At 39.4% G+C, this 23,746-nt stretch overlaps 2 protein-coding genes across 3 annotated transcripts in view; one reads left to right on the top strand and one right to left on the bottom strand.

Moving 5' to 3' along the window:
- LOC122561558 (diphosphoinositol polyphosphate phosphohydrolase 3-beta-like) overlaps positions 1–8,166 on the top strand; it is a 72,873-nt gene extending 64,707 nt beyond the window's left edge. For both annotated transcript variants that reach the window (XM_043713338.1, XM_043713337.1), the window contains one exon: positions 6,158–8,166. In XM_043713338.1, the coding sequence (XP_043569273.1) occupies positions 6,158–6,363 (206 nt within the window). In that variant the 3' untranslated portion in view covers positions 6,364–8,166. The remainder of the gene's footprint in view (positions 1–6,157) is intronic.
- A 3,252-nt stretch (positions 8,167–11,418) lies between these two features.
- The window catches only part of LOC122561560 (ubiquitin-conjugating enzyme E2 N), a 33,162-nt gene continuing 20,834 nt past the window's right edge, over positions 11,419–23,746 (bottom strand). Inside the window, exons 2-4 of the mRNA XM_043713342.1 lie at positions 12,971–13,217; positions 12,727–12,867; positions 11,419–12,194 (exon numbers count right to left, since the gene is read on the bottom strand). Of these exons, the coding sequence (XP_043569277.1) occupies positions 12,145–12,194; positions 12,727–12,867; positions 12,971–13,217 (438 nt within the window). The 3' untranslated portion in view covers positions 11,419–12,144. The remainder of the gene's footprint in view (positions 12,195–12,726; positions 12,868–12,970; positions 13,218–23,746) is intronic.

Here is a 23,746-nt window from a genome sequence, read left to right as displayed (position 1 = left end):
GATATGAAGATTGGTGGAGTTGTGGATAGTGAGGAGGGTGTTGTCGGCTGCAAAGGGACTTAGGTATGATGCAGAGCTGGGCTGGGGAGTGGCAGATGGAGTTCAACCCTGTTAAGTGTGAGGTTGTCCATTTTGGAAGGACAAATAAGAATGCGGAATACAGGGTTAACGGTAGGGTTCTTAGTAAGGTGGAGGAACAGAGGGATCTTGGGGTCTATGTTCATAGATCTTTGAAAGTTGCCACTCAGGTGGATAGAGCTTGTAAGAAGGCCTATGATGTATTCGTGTTCATTAGCAGAGGGATTCAATTCAAGAGTTGTGAAGTGATGTTGCAACTGTACAGGACCTTGATTAGGCCACACTTGGAGTACTGTGTGCAGTTTGGTCGCCTCACTTTAGGAAAGATGTGGAAGCTTTGGAGAGGGTGCAGAGAAGATTTACCAGGATGTTGCCTGGAATGGAGAATAGGTCGTATGAGAATAGGTTGAGAGTGCTAGGCCTTTTCTCATTGGAATGGCAAAGGATGAGGGGTGACTTGATAGAGGTTTATAAGATGATCAGAGGAATAGATAGAGTAGACAGTCAGAAACTTTTTCCCCGGGTACAAGAGTGTTACAGGGGGACATAAATTTAAGGTGAAGGGTGGAAGGTATAGGGGGGATGTCAGGGATAGGTTCTTTGCCACTCCCACAGCGCATTCCATGCCCCCACCACTCTGGGTAGAGTCAGAATCATTGGTGACCTTTAAGCGGCAATTGGATAGGTACATGGATAGGTGCTTAAGCTAGGACAAATGTTCGGCACAACATCTTGGGCCAAAGGGCCTGTTCTATGTCCAGAGTTACCCTTTTGCCCTTAACGCATTTATAAAATCCCTTTGGATTCTCCTTAACCCTCCTTGTCAAAGCTATATCCCCTTTTATCCCTCCTGACGTCCCTCTTCAGTATACACCTGCCTTTATACTCTAAAGATTCACATTGTCTATAATCTGACACATGCTTGCTTTTTCTTAAGCAAAACCTCAATTTCTCTTGTCATCCAACATTCCCTATACCTAAGAGCCTTGCCTGACAAGAATATATTGTCTCTGGACACTCTCTCTCATTACTGAAGACTTCCCATTTTCCAGCCATCCCTCTACCTGCGAACATCTGCCCCAGTCAGCTTTTGAAAGTTCTTTCCTAATAATACTGTCAAAATTGACCCCCCTCCAATTTAGAACTTCAGCTTTTAGATCCAGTCTATTTCCAGCCATCCCTCTACCTGCAAACATCTGCCCCCCAGTCAGCTTTTGAAAGTTCTTTCCTAATAATACTGTCAAAATTGACCCCCTCCAATTTAGAACTTCAGCTTTTAGATCCAGTCTATCCTTTTCCATCATTATGCAAAAACTGATGGAATTATGGTATCTGGCCCCAAAGTGCTTCCCCTACTGACACCTCTGTCACCTGCCCTGCCTTATTTCCCAAGAGTAGGTCCAGTTTTGCACTTTCTCTAGTAGGTACATTCACATACTGAATCAGAAAATGTTCTTGTACACTCAAACTCCTCTCCATCTAAACCCTTAACACTATATGGCAATCCCAATCTATATTTAGAAAGTTAAAATCCCCTTGAGAGCAGAGCAATGGATGTGATCTATACCAACCTGAGTAAGGCAGTTAACAAGGTTCCCCATGGGAGACTGGTTAGCAAGGTTAGATCTCACTGAATACAGGGAGAACTTGCCATTTGGTTGCAGAACTGCTCAAAGGTAAAAGACAGAGGGTGGTGGTGGTGGTGGAGGGTTGCTTTTTCAGGCTGGAGGCCTGTGACCGGTGGAGTGTCATAAGGATCGGTTCTGAGTCCACTGTTTTTTGTCATTTTCTATAAGAACGTAAGAAGAGGTATAGTTAGTAGATGATGCCAAAATTGAAGGTGTAGTGGATAGTGAAAGAGGTTACCTCAGAACAATGGAACCTTGATCAATGAGCTGAGGAGTGGCAGATTGAATTAAATTTAAATAAATGTGAGGTGCTGCATTTTGGAAAAGCAAAACAGGGCAGAACAAACTTAGAGATCCTTGGAGTGCAGGTTCATAGTTCCTTGAAAGAGGAGTCTCTGGCTAGTGAAGGTGTTTGGTATGTTTTCGTTTATTGGTCAGAATATTGAGTACTGGAGTTGGGAGGTCATGTTGCAGCTGTATGGGTCACTGTTGGAATATTGCATAAATTCTGGTCTTCCTATCGGAAGGATGTTGTGAAGTTTGAAAGGGTTCAGAAAAGATTTACAAGGATGTTACCAGGGTTGGAGGATTTGAGCTATCTGAGGCTGACTGGGCTGGGGCTGTTTTCCCTGGAACGTCTGAGGCTGAGAGGTAACCCCACATTTATAAAAACCGTGAGGAACATTGATAGGATAAATAGACAAGTCTTTTCTCTCCTCCTCCTCCCCCACCCCCCCCGCCCAGAGAAAAGAGTCCAGACCAAGGGCATTGGTTTAGGGTGAGAAGGGAAAGGTATAAGAGACTTGAGGGGCAATTCTCTCATGCAGAGGGTGGTACTTTTAGGGAATGAGCTGCCAGAGGAAGTGGAGGCTGGTACAATTGCAACATTTTTTTTAAGTCACCTGGATGGGTATATGCATTGTAAGGGTTTGGAGGGATATGGGCCAAGTGCTAGCAAATGGGACTCTATCAAGTTGGGATATCTGGTCAGCATGGGCGAGTTGGACCGAAGCATCTGTTTCCATGCTGGACATCTGTGAATGACTGTCTGACACTCTGAACAAATCGGTCCATTTGACATTTGTGTGCTGCTTTCCTTCAAACTTTGCAATGCCATAATGACTAATCCTGTTTTGATATTTTCTGAATTGAAGGAGCACTCCAGAGTTGAAACAAGGCATAATGGGAAGTTGGCCTTGTCTTAGACAGTCATGTATCATAGTGGGGAGAAGGTTGTGCTGCATTTGTTCAGTGCTGTGGACAGACTATTTCCAATGCTAATTACAGTTTTGGGCACAAATTCTGAAAGGATTCATTGGCCGTTTTGTAAGGGGTACAGTGCATATTTAACCAGAATGAAACTGGAGCTAAAATAGTTCAACTGGAGGCAGGTTGCAGGTCTTCCCATGAGTGAAAGATCTGATCTAGGGGCTTTACATTTACAAGGATTTGATAGAGCAGACTACAACTCCTAATAAGGATATAATCATCAAACTGGGTCATTGGCCAAACGGCCTCTTTCTTCACTATAACAATGTCTGCACTGGCTCCCTGAACGTATGACATGGTGCCAATATTGTGCCTTTTCCCTGTAAACCTGCACACTGTTTCCGCTTAAATAATCATCCAGTTCCTTCTTGAATTCCCCAGCTGGGTCTGCCTTTGACATTTCCAAGCAGTGCATTCCATAAATATTCACTAAGAAACTTATTTCCTCCCCTCACATTTGCAGTGTTTTGTTTTACAACATACCATGCATTCTAGTTCTCAAATCTTGTGAGCAGGAGTGGTCTTCCATACCTACTCTGTCCTGATCCCACGTGATTTTGAAAATTTCTAAATTTCTATTGATCTTGGTTTTGGTTGGTGGGGAGGGGGGGGCTGGCACATGGTGTTGGGAAGGACTTGGTGACACACAGGCTATAAAAGCCAAAGGATACTTTGAATTGTCAGGCTGAGTGCATTGAGATGTAGAGCTACAGCAGGGATGAGTGGTTTATTGTAGTTTCTTTGCAAACTTCATTTTTCCCAGATGAGTCTTGTCATTCCTTTAACCTCATTCTGTTAATAAGCTTTCTCTAATTTCATTGCTCTTGTTCTGACCTCGTGTGACTTTGTTGTTTTAATGGCTAGAGCTCTTGTTTGTTTCATTTTCAATCATTTATTGCATTTTTAGTGAACACTAGCTTTAAGCATTGTTCAGACTTGCTCAGCCAGCATGCTGTGGGCAGTGTGGCTGATAGAAAGATGATCATCATCCTGGATATGCATATCTTTTCCTTTTTTAAAAAAAACACTTTCTTTTGTTTTAAAAATGCCTTGATTGAACCTGCAGGCAGAAGTTGAATCCATCAAGAGTAAATGGAAAACACTTGCTACATCTGATTTGTCCTGTCACTTGAGTCTCGTCAAATGCTATAGTCAGGTTTTTGCCGGGGACAGGGAAATTAGATAGGGAATGAATATGATCCTCAAGCCAATTATACTTTCAGAAGCCTATGTGATGAAAACTGAATTTACCTTATTCAGCTCCTGCTAATTAGGGGTCCTAGCTTTACACCTTTTTTCCTCAGACTATTTTTGCAGCCAGTATGTTGGCACTTGCTGCAAGCTGTTTGTGGCCTGCATTGAGACAATATATAATTTAAGCTGGCACACTTGCATGATGGGCCCTCAATTCCCTGCTTGAAGGCAGGTTCCTCCTCCAGCAAGGCAGGACCTGAATCCATCCCAACTGGAATGGGAATCAAACCCCATGCAGTGTAGGCACCAATCTGATTCACATCAGCCACCCCAGCCAAGAGTCTGTTGCTGTGGCAGCACACCTTTTCATGCATGTTGTAGTCCTGAGCTATGAACCAAATGGGTCACATGGCTGAACATCTCCTGCTCTTATCCCCTGGCTATCAAGTCCTGGAATATCATTTGTGCTTCTGGCTCAGAGGCAGAGGTGTACCCACTGCACTGCTGTAAGGTCTTTGATTATTAATTCTTCTGTGAGGAAGATGTTTGGGATTTGAATCTTCTGTAAACTTAGTTTAGTTTCTGAAATGTCCATATGGATCCATCTTTCCAGTATTAATGGTGCCCTTATCATAGAATGGCCTCTTGTGCTGGATCTTTCAATTCCTTTTATGTGCGCTGGCTGTTTGATAGAGCTGGCCAATAAAAGTCACCACTGTACACTTTTTTTTTCTTTCCATATCTCTTTACTTTGATCCTTGTTTTATCTACCACTTTTTTTGTTTTTTGAATGTTGCAATTTGAATTTACTTCTGTTAGTCTGTCAGAATATATTCCAAATCACAGCTTTTAGAAAACTGTTTCCTCACTTCATTTCCTGATTTTTTTTTTTTTGCAATGATATTGTGTTCTGCTGCTTACCTTCTTGTCACTCTCCCATGTCTCTTTGTATAAAGCCAAAGACGCCATGTGCTTATTCACAGCTTTCTCAATTTGTCCTGACACCTTCAGACATCTCTGCAGTTACCTCCAAGGTCTTTCTGTTATGCCCAAATGTAATTATTTAGCTTGTATTGTCCTTCCTCATTCGTCCTCCCAAATAAATCATGTATTGTTAATGTTAATTTCAGAATCAAAAATCCTGGAATTCCCTTTCCAACACTCCAGGGACTAGAGTCTTTCAACTGTCGCTCTTGATTGTCTAACTTGCTATGCAGTTTGAATTTACAAATATATTGGACTCCTACTGAGAACTGCTATCTTTAGTCTGGAGAATGGGTCCAGAAGCTGAATGGTATCTACTTGATATTGCCAGTGCCAAATTAAATTGATTCACTCAGATCTGTGTTTTGAGCAGTTCAAGGAGGCAGCTCATCAACTTCTCCAGGGGGATTAAGATTGGGCATTAATATTAGTCCTGCCAGCAATGATTTTAAAAATTTCATTTTGCCCTGAGGCTGCTCACTTTACAAGTCTGTGTCCTTCTGAAGCCCATTATTCACTGTATGTGTCATCTGCTGACTCTGAAATTATCTTCTGTTCATCGAAGTGCAGGGCACTGTTAAATAATCAAGAGGTGTGTTTGCAATGTCAATCCCTTTTTGTTTTTGGAATACCAGTTTTCTCCTTGATTTCTGAAACATGAAACATGAGACATAAAAAATGGGCTGATTTTCTTTTTTTCCACTCTGCTGCTTTGGAATCCAGATTCTCCAATCTGGATATTCATGCCATAGTAGCCTTCTCCATGCCTCCCCCTGCACGTGTGCACTCTGTAATGTATACTACACTGTAGTCTGAAAAAGGCTACTGCCATGCTTTCTTTCCCTTATTCAATTTTATTTGTGCTTTTTTTTTTGTTCCACAAGCTTTAAGTTAGCTGACAAGTTTTTATTATATGGTGCTCCTTTCAAATGCTTTTTGAAATTCCTGATGGTTGATATAGCCGAATGCTAATTTAAAAAAAAAAAAATATTTTGCTTTCACAGGAAGGAAAAGGGAATGGTTTAAAGTTGAAGATGCAATTGAAGTCTTGCAGCGTCATAAGCCGGTACATGCTGAATACTTGAAAAAGCTGAAACTAGGCAACTCCAACACGAATGGAAACTCTCTGGTCGTCTCCAATTCAGTTGACACAACTACTGTTTATGTAACCAGTTCCCAACCTTCAGGGATGTCGTCTGACCTCAGATGAAACGTACATTCACATGTGGCCTTCCTGCTCATGTGCAGTCACGGAGTAAATTGCATTCTGTTTAAGGCAGAATGGTCTAGGTTTAGATTGTATATGTATAAATACTTTTGCATGAGTACTTGCAGTGTTGATATGAAACTTTTTGATGATGTAAAATAGTGTTGAAAACCAAAGCCATACACTGATTTATGTTAGCATTATTTTGTTAGAGATGCCTTGCAGGCCACTAACTGTTTTAAGTTTGCATTATATACAAAGGATATATTTAATCCTACTTCAATTTTACCATGAATAGCATGCCACAGATGTGAAAATGATTTTCTATATTGGTGTTTTACAATGGCAGTGTAGTATCTGATTACTTTCCACATCAAAATTGAGAAACATTTAAATGAATACTTGGACATCCTATTAGAAAGCCTGATTGCTCAGCTATTTCATCATTAAATCTTGAAGTATGAATTGCCCTTAACAAATTGTTTGGGTAATTGAATAGAAGCTTCTTTTCAAAATTGATCATTTTTAAATGGTATTAATTAAAATGTTTATCTTCTGATTGCTGCATCAGATCACTTTTCCATGTCCCTTTTCTCTGAATTACTGATGTTAAATATTGTTCCTTCTCAACCCCACCCACAATACTCAAAATTCCAACACCAAATAAAATATACTGCCAATTTGGCTTTTGCACTTAATTTATAGATTTTTCCATGCCCTGTACATTTTTTCCCCTTTTCTTGATTTTGCCCTTTTAATTGTTCTTGTACTCTTTGAAATTTCAAAGTGTCATCCCATACTTGAGTTGCCTATCTTGCTCTACAGTTGGAGTTTACAAACATATTGGACTCCCTCTTTTTTTAAAAAAAACTGCTGACATTCTTCTGGAGAATGGAAGCAGAAGCAGAATCATATCTACTTTTAATATTGCCTGTGCCAAACTGAACTGATTCACGCAGATTTGTTTGAGCAGTTCAAATCCATTCACTTCTATGTGTTGGTTGCCTGGATCTGTTTTGTTTCCAAGTTTGTTTGACTTAAATGTCTATACCTTGCTGATGGAGGATTATTTTGAATGAAGTAACACTCCAGGGGACTTTAGTTTGTGACTGCCCCTCAACTGAAATTTTATAAGACAGTTTAGCAAGATTTGAGATTTTTAAAATTGCAATTAAGATTAATTTTGCATTTTAACTTTAGGCAGGAACTGGAAGTGGTGATGGGTTTATCTTTGCTTTATATGGGTTCTTAAGTATCCAGCCTTTTTTATTAATTGATTCTTGCTCTGCTGGCTATATGAATTCTATGTGAAAGTTTTTTTTAAATTAAAGACCACAGTGCAAAACTATTTTGACAATACTTGTTTGCCAGTATGAAACCTGCTGTACTTGAACCTACTGTATTTGGAGGTGCTCCTTTTTAAACCTAGAATGTTGAGGTTGTTGAACTCCAAGTCTTTGTAACTTTTTTTTTGATCAGAAGTACTCTATCCCAATCTCTTAATTCCTGCTCAGAGGCCTCTCCCCACCTTTTTAAAATGTGGTTCACACTCAATAGTGAGATTGAAGGCAGTAGCTTGAAGACTCCTGAGAATGAACCTGCCTTATCCAGTCACAGCATGTTTTAAGAATTCAATATATATATTATTTGGTGTCACCTATTTTCTAGCTGTGTTTGGTTCACTGTCTTTAAGCTTTCTGTACAGTCCCAAAGACACCATTCAAGAGAGTCTACTGTATTTGATTTTAAAAAAATCATTTTCTTAATGAGACTAATAGTCTTGAATAAAACTGAATTTTGAACAAAGTGTGTTCTATTGCTTCATTCTGTAACTGCTTTTTTAAAATCCCATTTGGGATAATAGACACATGATCACCAGCTGCTCCCTATTCCTGATGAAGGTCTTATACCTGCAATGTCTATTCTCCTGCTTCTTAGATGCTGCCTGGCCTGCTGTGCTTTTCCAGCATCACACAACAGCTGCCCCTCAAATCATGAGCTGAAACATTGCTGGGTCCAAATGTTAATCTCCTCCTGTCAGTACTGTACCAGCAGCTTCTCTACTTTTTTTTGTAGGATGGGTAATTACTGGCCTATGTCCACAACCTATAGATGAAAAAATCTGCATGGAAATGCCCCTGGGCAGACATTGGGTACAGATGTCATTAATGCTTCTCCCACTAATACATACTGACTTTTTAAGGACCATTTATACTTGAGCAAATGAACTAATATTTTTTAAAAAGCAGTTCTCAATTTTATATTGAAAATTGGTTTTATGAACTGTTTGTAACCTTGTTCTGAAATAAAATTGAACAGCCCAAATGGATTGGAGCAAGTGTAGCTCTACCACTGCTATTCTCATTGCAGCATGTCTTTTTTTGAACAAGTGATAAATTGGTACACTTGCTATTATCAGTACATTTTACATCAACTTAAGTGAAGCTTTAAAAAGTAAACTCTTAAAACAGGGAAACTTACTGGTAGATTTGAGTCACAAATGCTTTGTAGCCACTGAAGTGTCAAATGTCAGTAAAAAGTGAAGCTACTTGCTACATAAAGCTTCCATAAAAAGATTCTGGTCAGCATGTTACTTAAGTATTGCATTTGGCCTGATCATTGGCTTAATGTTGGCCTGATCATTTCCAGGAAAGCTCTACTGATCTTTCAAAGTTCTGTGAAGGCACCTGCAATTTACATGTGAATGTGCAGTATTCCCTCATTGCACAAGGTGTAAAAGTTTTTGGTTGTGGTCAAGTTTTTGAAAAACCTTGTTCCATTTGGGGGCAGTTGTGGGAATCAAAGGTTAAAATTTCAGCAAAGCTTAAGTGATGTGAGCAGCACTGTACTACTAGATGGCTGTCAAATGTTTGATTACTATTTCCCAGTGGAAATTCCCAAAAGGCTGAAGGGGAGACCATTTGTATTCTAAAATATATTTAGCAATTACAAGTTTGAAGCAGCTCCCACTGTAATTACCTTTAATCAGGTCTGTAGTGGTTGTAGTAAAGGTAGTGTATTTAATGAACTCTATCTCTGGTAAAATATACTGGCAGAGACACTTTAAACAAGAGTTGATTCCATAAAGTCTTATACACAGACAGGTGAGATTTTGAGAGTACATTGTCACAGTCCTTCAAATGTAAAATGATCACTGCTTCCAAGGGGAAATATTGGAGGAGAGTTTGCTATAGACTTGCAACTGCCCTCTAGTGATGAGCTGCTGCCTTCAATTAGGGATTGGTTTCTTCCTCCCAGACCTGGATGCAGAAATGTAGCAGGGAGGGGGTAAAAAGAGAAACCATTAAATCAGAAATGCTATTATCTGCAATTACTTCAGAGTACAGGACACAAGGTCAAATAGGTGGCTGTGAATGAGTAGCAGATTTTCTAATAGATGGAGCAGTTAGATAGACAAGCACAGCTTCTCCGGAGGTCACTATTGATGAGGTTGAAATCACGTCAATTGAGATTTTGCTATCAGGATTTTAAAAAGGAGGGGAACAAAAGATATTCAAGGAAGTGTAAGTACAAAAGCAGTAGTGGGAAAGACCACATGGTGATTTATAACAGCCACAATTTGACAGGCTAAGATGAAAATAACAGGGGGAATCCTGATTTTAAGTTGTGACATTCCTCAAAATAATGAATATTGTGGAGATGGTGGTTCATCCATTGGCAGAGACCGAAGGGTCAGCCCTGAGAAAACGTGCTGGACACAGTATGTGTGGGTGAGAATGCATCAGCTGTTTGCATTCTCACTTGTATGGGAGGCAGAAGCAAGCTTTAGGAGTGTAATGTTAGACTGCACTTCTAGGTTATAACAGACAGGATATGCAAGAGGAGAAATCAAAAGGAAAAGTGAGCAAGAGCAAGCTTGGATCCAAAACAGTCAAAATATGCATGTGAAAGAATACAAGGAAATTCAAAATTTGGCACTGATGCATGACCTGGTGTGAGAAGACATTGAGTCATCCAGAGATAAAAAGGAAGAGGCATGGTATTAGAATAAGTTTTTGACATTGGGTGGAGTAAGGTTGGAACAGCAAGCAAGGTGTGTGTTGAGTGTAAGTGATTGCAATTATCTGGAAAGGGAAATTGCTTGATCACCAAAGGAATAAAAAGCCAGATGTGCAGAAATTATCACTGAATAATAGAACACTGAAGTTGGTAGAAGAGAGATAATAGGGAAATATTCTTAAAGTACAGGAGAATGAACTAGTGACCAGAAACCACACAGATTAAAGTGGAAACGCAAAAGGTAAGAAAAGTTCAGCAGAAAAGACTAACAGTGGAGCCTTAAAATCTTAAGCAACTCAAGTACAAGAATGCAATTTTGATGACAGAAGGCCAAGAATTTGGACACCAAATGAGTATGAAGATACAATGCTCACTGATTAAAACAAAGTCATAGTCAAGTGACAGGCAGTGGATGAAAGTAGCTTCAAACCTGTAGCTTGGGATAAAGTCTACCACTGAGCCAGGGAAATAACAAAGATGACATTGAGAAAGACAAGGCAACCATACTTAAAATTCATTTTGATTACATCAATTAACCAATGATCAGAATATTACCAACAAGTATTAGTAAATCTGGACATTTGACAATATAAATTCAAGGGTAAAACCAACATTTAGACTTGATACCAAAAAAGCCTACTTGCAGATCAGCATCAATGGATGCATGCTCAATGGCAATATCATAGTCCACTTATCAATCCTCACATACAATAGAATGTTGGTTTTGCCCTTAAACTGGTTATTTTGCAAAATGTCCTTATGGATGCCAGACAAAAAGCTTCAACGTAATGCACCTTTTTCAGCAATCCTCAATTTAAGTTAATTGGATTTATTTTTAAAAAGCAAAAATAGTGTTATCACAAGTTGCAATGCAAGTTACAGGTGCTATATCCCCAAGAGAATGAATGATCGAGTTCACTGGGACAGCATACATGATCTAAATACACTATCATAGGCTTTGAAATGAGAGAAACACCTTAGCTTGACTAAATATGTAGATTAGACTGGATATAGATAATTTTCATTAATGAGCATGGATTCAAATCACTAAAACATCATTTATTCACCGTATTGCGCTTGTGGAAAGATCAACACCAGTACAACAGTCAAATGGAACAAAAAAAGTTTACTAAAACAAAGGTTTTACAGAAATCTTTCTTCCCCACACTGCCCCCCCTCCCACCCCCAGACAAGCCATACAAAGTAACAAGCTTTCTCAGGATCTACATTTGAGAGTCACAATATTGATGCATTGCTTTTTTTCTCTTCCTTTACTGACTGGACTAACTAATAACCAGCAAGCTGCTTAATCTAGTGCACCTAAAAAGAAAAAAAAGTTACTACTCTTGGCAAAGGGCATGATCTACTGTGTACAAGTTAGCTGCTTTCAAAAATTGCTTTTAGCATCACAAAAAACAAAACCCAGAAAATTAAAAAAAAACTTACAATAGAGCAGCTAACTAAGCAGATTTTCATTCACAGTGCTAAGAAAAAATAACGCCAGTCATTGTAAATAAAGCAGAGGTGCATCGCTGCTTTCAAATTAACTGGGTGGCGGAAGGAGGGGGAAAAATAGAAAAGCAAAGTGGTATAGACTCTGCTCATGCTTTAATGGTGAATCCAAACATGACAAATAGTCTCTAATATGCATTTAAACACCAAGAATTTTATTTGTCTGGGTTTATTCAGCAGTTTTCTAAGACTGTTCTTTGAATGCAAGGAGAGAGATCTTGGCAGAACAAGGGCTGTGATGTGCATTCAACTTCATCTGGAATTGCTGTTCCCACTGGCATATAGCCTAGTCCATGTCCTGGCTGAAAGAGAAAAAAAAAGTTGTGGAAACAGCATTTTGCAATATTTTCTGTGCACTTTTTGATAGTAACAGATCTTGTTGCAGCAAGTTTACAATTAAGACAATTTCAAATCTGACACTCTTGAAAACAAACACATCCTTTAACAAGTATACCAATCAAAAGTGACAACATCCAAAGCTCTTCTCCCACACTTCATTAGTAGCTAACATCCAGTTTATACTTCGATACATTGCAGGTGGAATTCTAGGTACAGAGGGAAACAAGGTAGCTCATTAAGCTAGCAGTGAACTACTACTATCTGAATCTAAATCACTTTCACAAAACAGTACTATAGTGTGGCATGAGAAACCCCAGGAAATGGCTTGGGCTGGCACTAGTCCAAATGTTGTAGTAAGCAGGCAAGAGCATCTTCAAGTGAAAATGTCAACAAAGGACATAACTTGGGTTAATTGTTGCTGTACAATTCAATACATGTCAAATATGTAGCTAGAGCTGTACGTTTAATTTCTATCAAATAAATAATCACAGGTACCTGTTTCTATGGCTTGGGCTTCATTGCTCTTCCACTGTTCGGCTACATCATTTGCTAATGGATCATCTGGATTTGGAGCACTTAACAATGCCTGGATTGATAGCAGCACTGTACGAATCTGCAAAGCTGGGGACCACTTGTCTGTGGAAGCAAAACATTACAAGCCATGACATTAAAACTCCAATTAAAAATGCACAAAAAGCTGCAATGGTCACAAGTATACTATAAAATTAACACAGAATACCTTTCAGAATATCTAAACAGATTCTGCCCAGCTTGTCTACATTTGGGTGATATATTTTGGTCATAAAGCGAACTTTTGGAGCTGCCATAGGATATTCTTCTGGAAGAAATAGTTCAAGTTTAAAAGTTCCACCCTCAAATGGAGAATCCTGGGGACCAGCTATAACAACATGAAAGTAGCGTGCATTGAATTCATCTGCTTCTGCCTTGATACCAGGCACCGGCTCTGCATGCAAACGCTGGGTTTCCTGAAAAACAAAACAAAAGGTGAACAAGGACAACTGTTAGTAATGAATCTTCCCAAATTATAATTCTAAAGTGATGAAATATAAACTTTTCGTTATATAATCAATTGCTGAATTTAGGGAGTCAAAATTCATGTGGTTTAAAATATTTCATATTGAATTACAGTACCATATTTACTGCTGTGCTCTCAGCTTCACAGCAGATTTATTCCACAGCACTTGTTACTTAATTTGAAGTCCACTTGTGAACATGAATCGAACTCATCCAAAACAAACAGCACTTCAAGTGACAGCCAAGGTCCAGTCACAAGATTTGAGCTCTGCTTTCTGACAGAGGTGAATGCCCCACTCCAGAGGCTGAGGTTCCAAGAGAAGCAGTGATTTGCTTGTACTTTGCTACTATACAGGTATTTGCTGCTCACATCACAGCCTCCTCTGCACTTAGAAGACAACATGTAGACGGAATCACTGCTTTGAAAGAGATACCTATCCCACTTGAAGAGGCTTCTCCCACTTCCACCCCATTAAATGCTTTAAAATGGTCATAATCCGCTCAAATCAGATTGCTCCTTAATCTTAGACATTCAAGGGATGTTACATAAAGGATGTCTACATAACCCATCCTAATAACTTCAGCCCTTTAGCCCAGATCTCTGCAATTGACCATATCCAAGGTCAGAATTGTAGAGGGAAGGTCTAACCAATGGTATTAATTAAATTATTTCTATGAAGTGACAAGATCATTTTGTTTAGTCTGCTGTCCATGTTCAAATTAATCAAAATGGTTTCACTGAAGATTTCAGACTCCAGAATGAAAATCACAAGCACAGTTTCTGCAAATGCACTCAGCTTTTTTCTACACAACTCTGGGGGACTCTTGTGGCCACAGCGCACATGACAGCACGATCAGAATGCTTTGCATAGAACACAATCACAAATGCTTCTTTGAGCATGAAGCAACATCTGTTCTCGTTACATACAAGCTTCATTGCAGTTATCCAAAAGCCCCTCAAGTGTTTGATTCAATAGACAGTGGGGAAATAAAAAACAAAGGGTATGGGCAATTCAACTCAATCACCGAGCTGTACAGCACAAATAGATTATTCAGTTCAACTAATCCATGCCGACCAGATATCCGAAATTAACCTAGTCCCATTTGCCAGCATTTGGCCCACATCCCTCCAAACCTTCCCTAATCATATACCCATCCAGATGCCTTTTAAATCTTGCAATCAAACCAGCCTCCACCACTTCCTCTGGCAGCTTATTCTCTACACACACCACCTTCTGCATGAAAAAGCTGCCCCTTAGGTCCCAGCTACTAAAGTTTCCCAATTTGGGGTTTAAAAAAAGTTTAACCTATCACTGGATGTCTTGGTCAGTAGGCCAATTTTTAGTCACTGCAGACCATGCAATCTTTTTCTACCTTTGTAAGAGAGTGCATGAAAACTGCAAAATTCAATACCAAGAGTGAAACAGAAAAGACAAACAAGGACAAATGTAAAAAGCTTTTACAAATACATAATAGTAAACTTGGAAGATGAACCAGGAAATTACTAATGGGAAACAATGAAACAGAAGAGACTTTAAACAAGTATTTTGTATTGATTTCTATGCTAAATGAAAAGAGAGATAACAGTCCCGGAGTCATGGAAAATGAAGAGACAAAGAGAGAAACAAAAACACTCACTAGCAAGGAGTACAGGCAAACTAATGGGACTGAAGGCTGATAATCTCCAGAACAAAACAGTCTATATAATACTGCCTTAGGAAAAAGGACTGTAGAGACAGAAGATGCAGTGGCAGCGATCTTCCAATATTCCAGAGATTCTGGTTCCTGCCATTTGGAAAACCACAATATTCAATAGGAGGGAACCAAAACTAATAAACCATAGGCCAGTTAGCACAGCATCAGTCACTGGGGAAAATGTTAAACATAGCCAGGATAAATAGGCCAATTTCAGTGGCAAGAATTTAACAAGTGGTGTGCTACATGGATCAGTACTGAGCTTCAATTATTTATTATCTTCATTAATGTTGTATCTTGAATGTATTATTGACTAATATTCTGATAGCTTGCTTTCCTATCTTCAAATTGTGAAGACGACAAAGTCTGCAAAGAGATATAAAAACATTGAGGCAAAAAAAAAATGGGACTGATGGATTTGTGTTACAGTGTCAAATCTACTTTAATTGGAAGATTCTGAAGGCAAAATATTATTTAAATGGTAAGAGACTACGGAATGTTTGGGGCGGGGGGGAAGAAAATCAGTGTCCTTGTGCATGAATAATGAAATCAGAAAATAATTATGGCAAACAGAATATTGGCCTTTATCGAAAGGGAAAAATGACTATATAGGACATTATGTGCAACTATCTGTCATATTGAATGCTTTTAGTTTCCTCATTTACACTGGACTGCAGGCAGTTCAGAAAAAAAATCATGAAATGGATTCCTGGGATGAGGACAGGTTCAGCAGGTTGGTCCTGCACTCATCCAAGTTAGGAAGAATGAGAGGATTTTTCTTTTAGGGGTACAGTTTCAGAATATGGGACTGCCCATTTAAAATTAGTGAACAGAAATTTCTTCCCTCAAAAGGGTTCCTAATTGGAACTTTCTTCCACAAAGACTGGAGAACATTAGGTCATTAAGAACTGAAATCAGACTGATTAGAACTATTCAGATCAATTATTGGACCAAGTAGGAAAATAAAGTTGAGTAAATGCCTGGATCAGCCACAGTCATATTGAAAGGCAGAGCAGTCCTGAAAAGCCATATGGCCTGTGTTTATTTATGCTCAAACAGCCAATTAACACATCAGGTGATACCTGTTTGACAGGACTACCATGTCAAGCTAAATGCTATATCAATTGTCATGGTACAGCAATAAGAAAGACAATGCAAAGGTGAGAGCTCATGCCACTATCGCCATAATGTTACTGAGAGAATAGTATCATTAGTTTATGCACATGCCTCATGGGGTGAATTTTGGAATGTGCAACTTACAGTATCAATGAACATAGATATACATGTGTGCATACAGCAAGGTGATAGGACAAAGCTAAACATTTCCATAAAGAAACAATTGGTGGATTTCAAGTTGACATTAAGTAGGCTGCACTGATCCACCATCTTTTACAGATTACAGCCAGCTATGGCTAGGAAGACATCAAATCACATGCCTTTTCTAAAGAATTTGACATTCAAGTCTCCTACTTAGTAACCAGATTGCCAGTAATATTTGTGGAAAGTTGAAATAACAGGATTTCAAAGCTACTCTTTACAAAAGTATTGCGTTAGCAAGCTGAGAAGATTTGTAGCTCAAGTTGGGGTTCTGGATGTAGGTTTGCTCGCTGAGCTGGAAGGTTCTTTGAGACATTTCATCACCATACTAGGTAACATCAGTGAGCCTCTGGATGAAGCACTGGTGGCATGGCCTACTTTGTGTTTAGAATGTGTCTAGAAACAAATAGAAAGTGGGCCATGCCACCAGTGCTTCATCCAGAGGCTCACTGATGTTACCTAGTATGGTGACAAAACGTCTCAAAATGAACCTTCCAGCTCAGCAAGCAAACCTACTTTCAGCAGTACTATGTATTTTCTCTTATACTATAAAAAAAAGGGACTTGAAATTATTGTAAGAAACTATTTCAAAGGTCCCATTCCAGTTTTCAGGAAGGTTGATTAGTTGCCCTGGAAAATTTGTACATTCTGAATTATTACAATTTTGCTTTAGGGAATGTCTGAATGAAACAAAGCATACAATCTTTCAAACAATAAATACTTTTCTTTCCCCAGCAGTTGGAGCAAATTCTTCTGCAATTTCATGCTGTAGTTGTATTACAGCAGAACAATCATATTAAAGATGCTGCAATGCAGTATACAAATTAAAGGTTTATAGATTGCACTGTGGGATTAATGGCTGCCAATGCATTTCAACAGTAATGAAATGCAGGTAGTGGAGATAAAAAGATGCCTCTTTCTAGCCAAGTCATCCTCATTGTTACCACAGACCTGCGGTAACAAAGTCAAGCATTCTTCAGACGAGAGAGAGATTTTAGGTTCCCTCATTAGATAAGAGGCTAGACATCAAAATCACATGCCAGACATGTAACCGCAAGCAATTCAGCAAAGACAAATTTTAACTCAGGGCCACTATAAATCTTGGCAAGGCATGGTAGATGAGCCAATTGCACAAAAGGAGCAGCACCACGGGAACTCTAATGGCAGTGCAAACATGGCATTGCCTTTTTGAGGCACAAAGTTAGGTGCTTCTTTTGATGCCCAAACCAACATTCCAGGACAAATATTTGAATGCAATGTGCGCAAACAAATTTTCAGATAGCCAGACTTGGGGGTTCAGTACCCTGCACCACATTTCCATCGGAATCAATGTGCTAAACTCTTTCAGAATGATTAGACATTATCTAACTGAATTAAAACAACGATAATATTTTAATGGTGTGTGACAGAACCAGACCTTTAAGGAATGTAAGCATCAATGGGCGGCACGGTGGCACAGTGGTTAGCACTGTTGCCTCACAGCGCCAGAGACCCGGGTTCAATTCCCGCCTCAGGCGACTGACTGTGTGGAGTTTGCACGTTCTCCCAGTGTCTGTGTGGGTTTCCTCCGGGTGCTCCGGTTTCCTCCCACAATCCAAAAAATGTGCAGGTTAGGCAAATTGGCCATGCTAAATTGCCCGTAGTGTTAGGTGAAGGGGTAAACGTAGGGGAATGGGTCTGGGTGGGTTACGCTTCGGCGGGTCGGTGTGGACTTGTTGGGCCAAAGGGCCTGTTTCCACACTCTGTCAGTAATCTAAACTAATCTAATCTATGACAAGGCCATCATTTCATCATTCTAGTTGCCTTTGAGAAAGTGGTTGAATCACCTTGAACTGCTCTCGGCCACACAGAAGGAAAATAAAGAATTTTAGGGTCAGGGAAGGAACAGGTCATATGATCCCAAGTCAAGATGGAATATGGTTGGGAGGGAGGATTCCATTGTCCTTGTGAGTAGTAGAGGTTTCAGGTTTGCAAGTTGATGTTGTGGCTTACTAAGTTGCTACAGTGCCATCCTAAAGAAACAGACCCAGAAAATCAACTTGACTATGAAGAGATTTGATGCAACAGCACAATGAATTTGAACAGAGGGAAGTAAATTCTAATAAGGGTCAAGGTTAAGTGATACCAAAATGCCAGTTTCTAATTGAAGAATCAAATGAAAAACCACTCAAAGTCAATATTGTTCACCTTAACAAATCTCACACCCAAAACTTTGGTTAGGCACATATTTTACTCAACTTTGGACAACATTATTATGACAATGCAGTAATCTGCTTACTGCATTCTTAAAATTAACGTTTAGAAACTGGAACTTATGAAAACAATTGGCTAACTCCCCAACTGTTGAGCAAGTAAATGCAGTGTGGTAAAAAAGTGCTAAAGTAGTGTCTGTTGAGTTCCTAAGCCATGCTGGTCTATATGATCTTAGATAGCAAAACAGAACTGAACGTACACAAAAAGAGTTAGAAGCAGGTGCAGGTCACCAGCCCCTCAAGCCTGTTTCACCAATTAGCTGATGGTTGATCTCAGTAATCTTAAAACCAATTTGCACCTACTTCTCTCCTTCAAAACTATTCAAGGACTCAGCTTCACTACCCTTTTTAAAAGGCAGGAAGTTCCAAAGACTAATACGCATCAAAAATAAAAAAAAACACCAATCAATTCCTTTTAAATGGATAGCCTCTGATTTTTGTAGTGATCCCTAGTTCTAAATAGTTCCATAATAGTAAACATCCTTTCCACATTTACCCTCAAGTCAACCTTTAAACTCCAGTTGATACAAGGCTAGCCTCCAATTTTTCTTCATGAAACACCCCCTCACTCCAGGTACACATATGGTGGTTGAGTAATTAGAAGTGCTGCTTCACAGCACCAGGGACCCGGATTCGATTACGGCCTCAGACACCTGCATTTGTGGAGTTTGCACATTCTCCCTGTGTCTGTGTGGAAGCTCTCCCTGGGTGCTCTGGTTTCCTCCCACAATCCAAAAGATGTGCAGGTTAGGTGAATTAGTCATGCTAAATTGCACATAGTGTTCAGGAATATGGGGGTTAGGTGCATTAGTCAGGGGTAAATGTAGAGTAATAGGGTAGAAGAATGGGTCTGGGTGGGGTACTCCAGGTTGGCATGGACTTATTGGACCAAATTGTCTGTTTTTAAACTAGGGATTTTCTGATTCAAACTGAGTGCTCAGCAATCTCAATTTTGATAAGAGTTATTTTATTCTACTTGCCACAAACAATAATTTACATTTTCCCCCCCACATTAAACTCCAACTGCCAGATCTTTGCTCAGTCACCTAAAATCAATATCCTTATGGGTAGGAAAGTGTCTTCAACAAATTTGGCAATGATATCTGCAGTCTTATCACTGAGTTATTGATAAGTTGTAAACAGCTGAGACTCCAGAATCAATGACTGTAACACTACTCATTACATCTTCCCAACCCAAATACACATTTATAACAGCCTGCCAATATTCTACATTTCACATGATTGTGAAAAATACAATAGCCTTTAATATGGCACCTTTTCAAATGCCTTCTCGAAATCCCAGTACAGTATATTTACTGGTTCCCCTTAATCCAAGCACATTGTTATTTACTCAAAATAACAAAAGACTTATCAAATGTCATTCCACCTTCACAACAGCATGTTGAATCTGCCAAACAACAACCTATCAAAGCACCCTCTAACATTTTTCCCATGACAGACACTAAGCTAACTGGCCTGTTCTTTGTTTTTATTTCTCTCTCCCATTCAGATTATGAAAAAAAAAGGTTATATTCACTACTTCCCAATCTATGGGACCATTCGAAAAGAAAATTTTGTTTGGAAAGCCAAAACCAATGCATCAACTATCTCACTAGTCACTAAGATCCTTGCTCAAAGTCTAACAGAACATAGGCACTTGTCAGACTGCAGCTCTAAGTTTACTCACACCCATTTCTCTGGTGATTGGCAGAATTCAGTAAAAATGGCATTCTACTGGAAATACCCTGAATAGATCAGGGTACTTTCTAGATTATAAGTAGTAAAATACAATGAAAGCCCTTGGTTTTGCTTATTTAAGCAGGATGTAAATGTGTTGGAAGCAGTTTCATAGTTTGTATATAAAAAAAGTCCCTACTGCGTGGAAAGAGACCATTTGGTCCAACAAGTCCACACTGACTCTCTGAAGAGTATCCCACCCAGACCCATTCTTGTGGTTTCAGGCACACTAGTACAGAAAATAATCAAGCAAGCTATTGGAATGCTGGCCTTTATATCGAGGGGACTGGAATACAAGAATGCAGAGGTTATGCTGCAGCAAGACAAAAGCACGGTTAGATGCCATTTGGAATAACACAAGCAGATCTTAGAAAGGATATGTGGGCCTTGGAGGGAGTAAAATGTAGGGATACAAGAATGATAGGTAGACTTTGGGGGTTAATTTAGGAGGAGCATTAACCCTCAATTCTAGGAAAACGAGTGATCTAATTGAGATCTTCAACATATTAACAGGAAAAGACAGGGCAGAAGAAGAACTATATCCACTGGTTAGAGGTCCTAGAACTATGGGACAATCTGAGAATTAGGGCCATACTTAGAGAGATTTTAGAAAGCACTGCTACGCAAAGGGTGGTAGATATTCAGAATGCTTCACAAATGGCAGAAGTGGATCAATTGTTAATTTAAATTAGAGACAGATTCATTTTTGTTCAAAGGTATTAAGGAATATGGGCCAAAGGCAGGTTTGTGGAATTAGGCCATAGATCAGTCACAATCTCACTGAATTGCAGAATGGGCTCAAAGGGCTGAATGGCCTATGCTAGTTCCCATGTTCCAAATTATCTATGTCTCACATTCGACAGGGCCAACGCTTATGACTAGCTTCCTTGCATACCCAAAAATATTTACCTCAATTTTTTGGTCATGCATGGCTAATATTTCCATTTTTGCCAATTACTTTTTTTCCTAATTACTTTTTTTCCTCCTTTTTATCCCATCTTTAATGTTTCTACTTAAAAATTCCAACTGTTAAAGCATTTTGGAATGTACTTATTCTGAACTATCAAAACATTTGCTACTGTATGTCTTTATCTTTGATTCTAATTTACCAATTAAAATTTAAATAAAATGAAAGTTTAAGGTATACCTTCAGAATCAATCCCTTCTCCATCAAACAATGTAAAATTCTATCATGATTGCTGCTATCCAGAGGCACCTTTACTGAGACCATTAATTCTCATTGCACAATACCAGATGTGGTATAGCCTGGGGGCTCTCTAGTTGGTTCCAATGTGACTGTTTTAAAACACACCAATCTAAAAACATTTTTATGAACTCATGTGGATTAATTTGCTCATCTGTTATTTCCAGTCTATAGGTAGATTAAAATATCCCATGATCACTACCATACCTTTCTCAAACGCTCTCATTATTTCTCCAAGCCCCATGATACCAAGTGGTTATTGTTGAAGGCCAATACACTATTCCCACAAGTAATTTCTTGTCTTTATCATATCTACCCAACTGTTTCCAAATTTTCATTTCCTGACCATAAGTCATCCCTCTCCATTATGCTAGTACTATCTTTAACAAAGCCATCCGTTTGGCTATTGTTCCTAAATGTCTTGTACCCTTCAAAGATTGAGATCTTAATCCAGGTCAACCATTTACTTCTCATTCAAAGCAGAAAAACCTGGCACTGTTCCCTCAGCACCAAAACCAAGAATTATACTTGCCATTTTGCTAATGCCAACCCATTCAAGTTATTTTGAGGCATGAAAGCATGGTGATGTCGTTGTAGTGGTGGAGGAGGGGGGTGTGAGAGGACAAGGAAATAAGAAAGATGGATATCCAATCAGCTCAGAGACATTTGGAAATGGCAGTGTTCTATGTATTACTTGCCACAAGGTATTTTACACTCACACCTCAATCAGAATCCTGACAATGACAGATAAATCCAATCTTTAATTTTTGTACCAATGTTTTGAAATTGCATTCAAAAATTCAGTTTGCTTTTCAATGAAAGCTGCAAACCAGTTTCCTTGTGCATAAGCAAACTATAGTTTCCAAGGGGTTTGCTGACATTTGCTCTTCCTTCAACTTACATTTAAAAAAAATGAAAATTCAAAACAAAATCAATACAGTCTACAACACCACAAACTGCACAGTTTGACAGTGATAATTTCAAGTCTGCTACAGTTCTCATAAGCCATTAGCTATATTCACTGTGGAACAAGCACATCACTACACAGAGGGACATCTATTACCCGGCATTCGATTATCCAAATATCAGATTATCTGGCAAGATCGCAAGGACCCAATGCACTGCTAAATGGTTAATTGGCATTTGATTAACTGTATGAAATACTGCTCGCCTGTGTCCTTCAGATAATGGAGATTCCTCCATACATAGTGATGTCGAGTATTGTATCCTCAGTTTGCAAAAAAATGAGGCATCTATGAACCAAGTTTAAAGCCAACGTTGAATTAATTTGAATAAGAGTTGGCCATTTTGTCCCTCAAGCCAGCTCCACAGCTAATCTGAGAGCAGCCTCATATCCACCAGTCCCAGATATCCTTTCAATAGAAAACTGGTGCAGGAGTAGGCCATTCTGCCCTTCCAGCCTGCACCACCATTCAAGATGATCATGGCTGATCATCCTTATATCAGTATCCGGTTCCTGCCTTATCACCATAACCTTGATTCCACAATCCAACTCTTTCTTAAATGACTCCAGAGACTGGGCCTCCACTGCCCTCCACACAGCCACCACTCTCTGGGTGAAGAGGTTTCTCCTCATCTGTCTTAAATGGTCTACCACGTATTTTTAAGCTGTCCCCTCTGGTTCGGCACTCACCCGCCAACGGAAACATGTTTCCTGCTTCTAGAGTGTCCAATCCTTTAATAATCTTATGTCTCAATCAGATCTCCTCTGTCTTCTAAACTCAGCGGTATACAAGCCCAGTCGCTCCAGTCTTTCAGCGTAAGGTAGTCCCGCCATTCCAGGAATTTACCTCAGGAACCTATGCTGCACTCCCTCAATAGCCAGAATGTCTTTCCTCAAATTTGGAGACCAGAACTGCACAGTACTCCAGGTGTGGTCTCACCAGGGCCCTGTACAACTGCAGAAGAACCTCTTTGCTCTATACTCAATTCCTCTTGTTATGAAGGCCAGCATGCTATTATCCTACTTCACTACCTGCTGTACCTGCATGCTTACCTTCATTGACTGGTGTACAAGAACACCCAGATCCCTCTGTACTGCCCCTTTACCTAAATTGATTCCATTGAGGTAGTAATCTGCCTTCCTGTTCTTGCCACCAAAGTGGATAACCATACATTTATCCACATTAAACTGCATCTGCCATGCATCTGACCACTCACCTAACCTGTCCAGGTCACCCTGTAATCTCCTAACATCCTCATCACATTCCACCCTGCCACCCATCTTAGTATCATCAGCAAATTTGCTAAAGTT

This window comes from Chiloscyllium plagiosum, chromosome 23 (genome assembly GCF_004010195.1).
Source record: "Chiloscyllium plagiosum isolate BGI_BamShark_2017 chromosome 23, ASM401019v2, whole genome shotgun sequence".
Lineage (NCBI taxonomy): Eukaryota > Metazoa > Chordata > Chondrichthyes > Orectolobiformes > Hemiscylliidae > Chiloscyllium > Chiloscyllium plagiosum.
The sequence above is the reverse complement of the archived record's forward strand: the minus strand, read 5'-3'. Positions and strand labels throughout refer to the sequence as shown.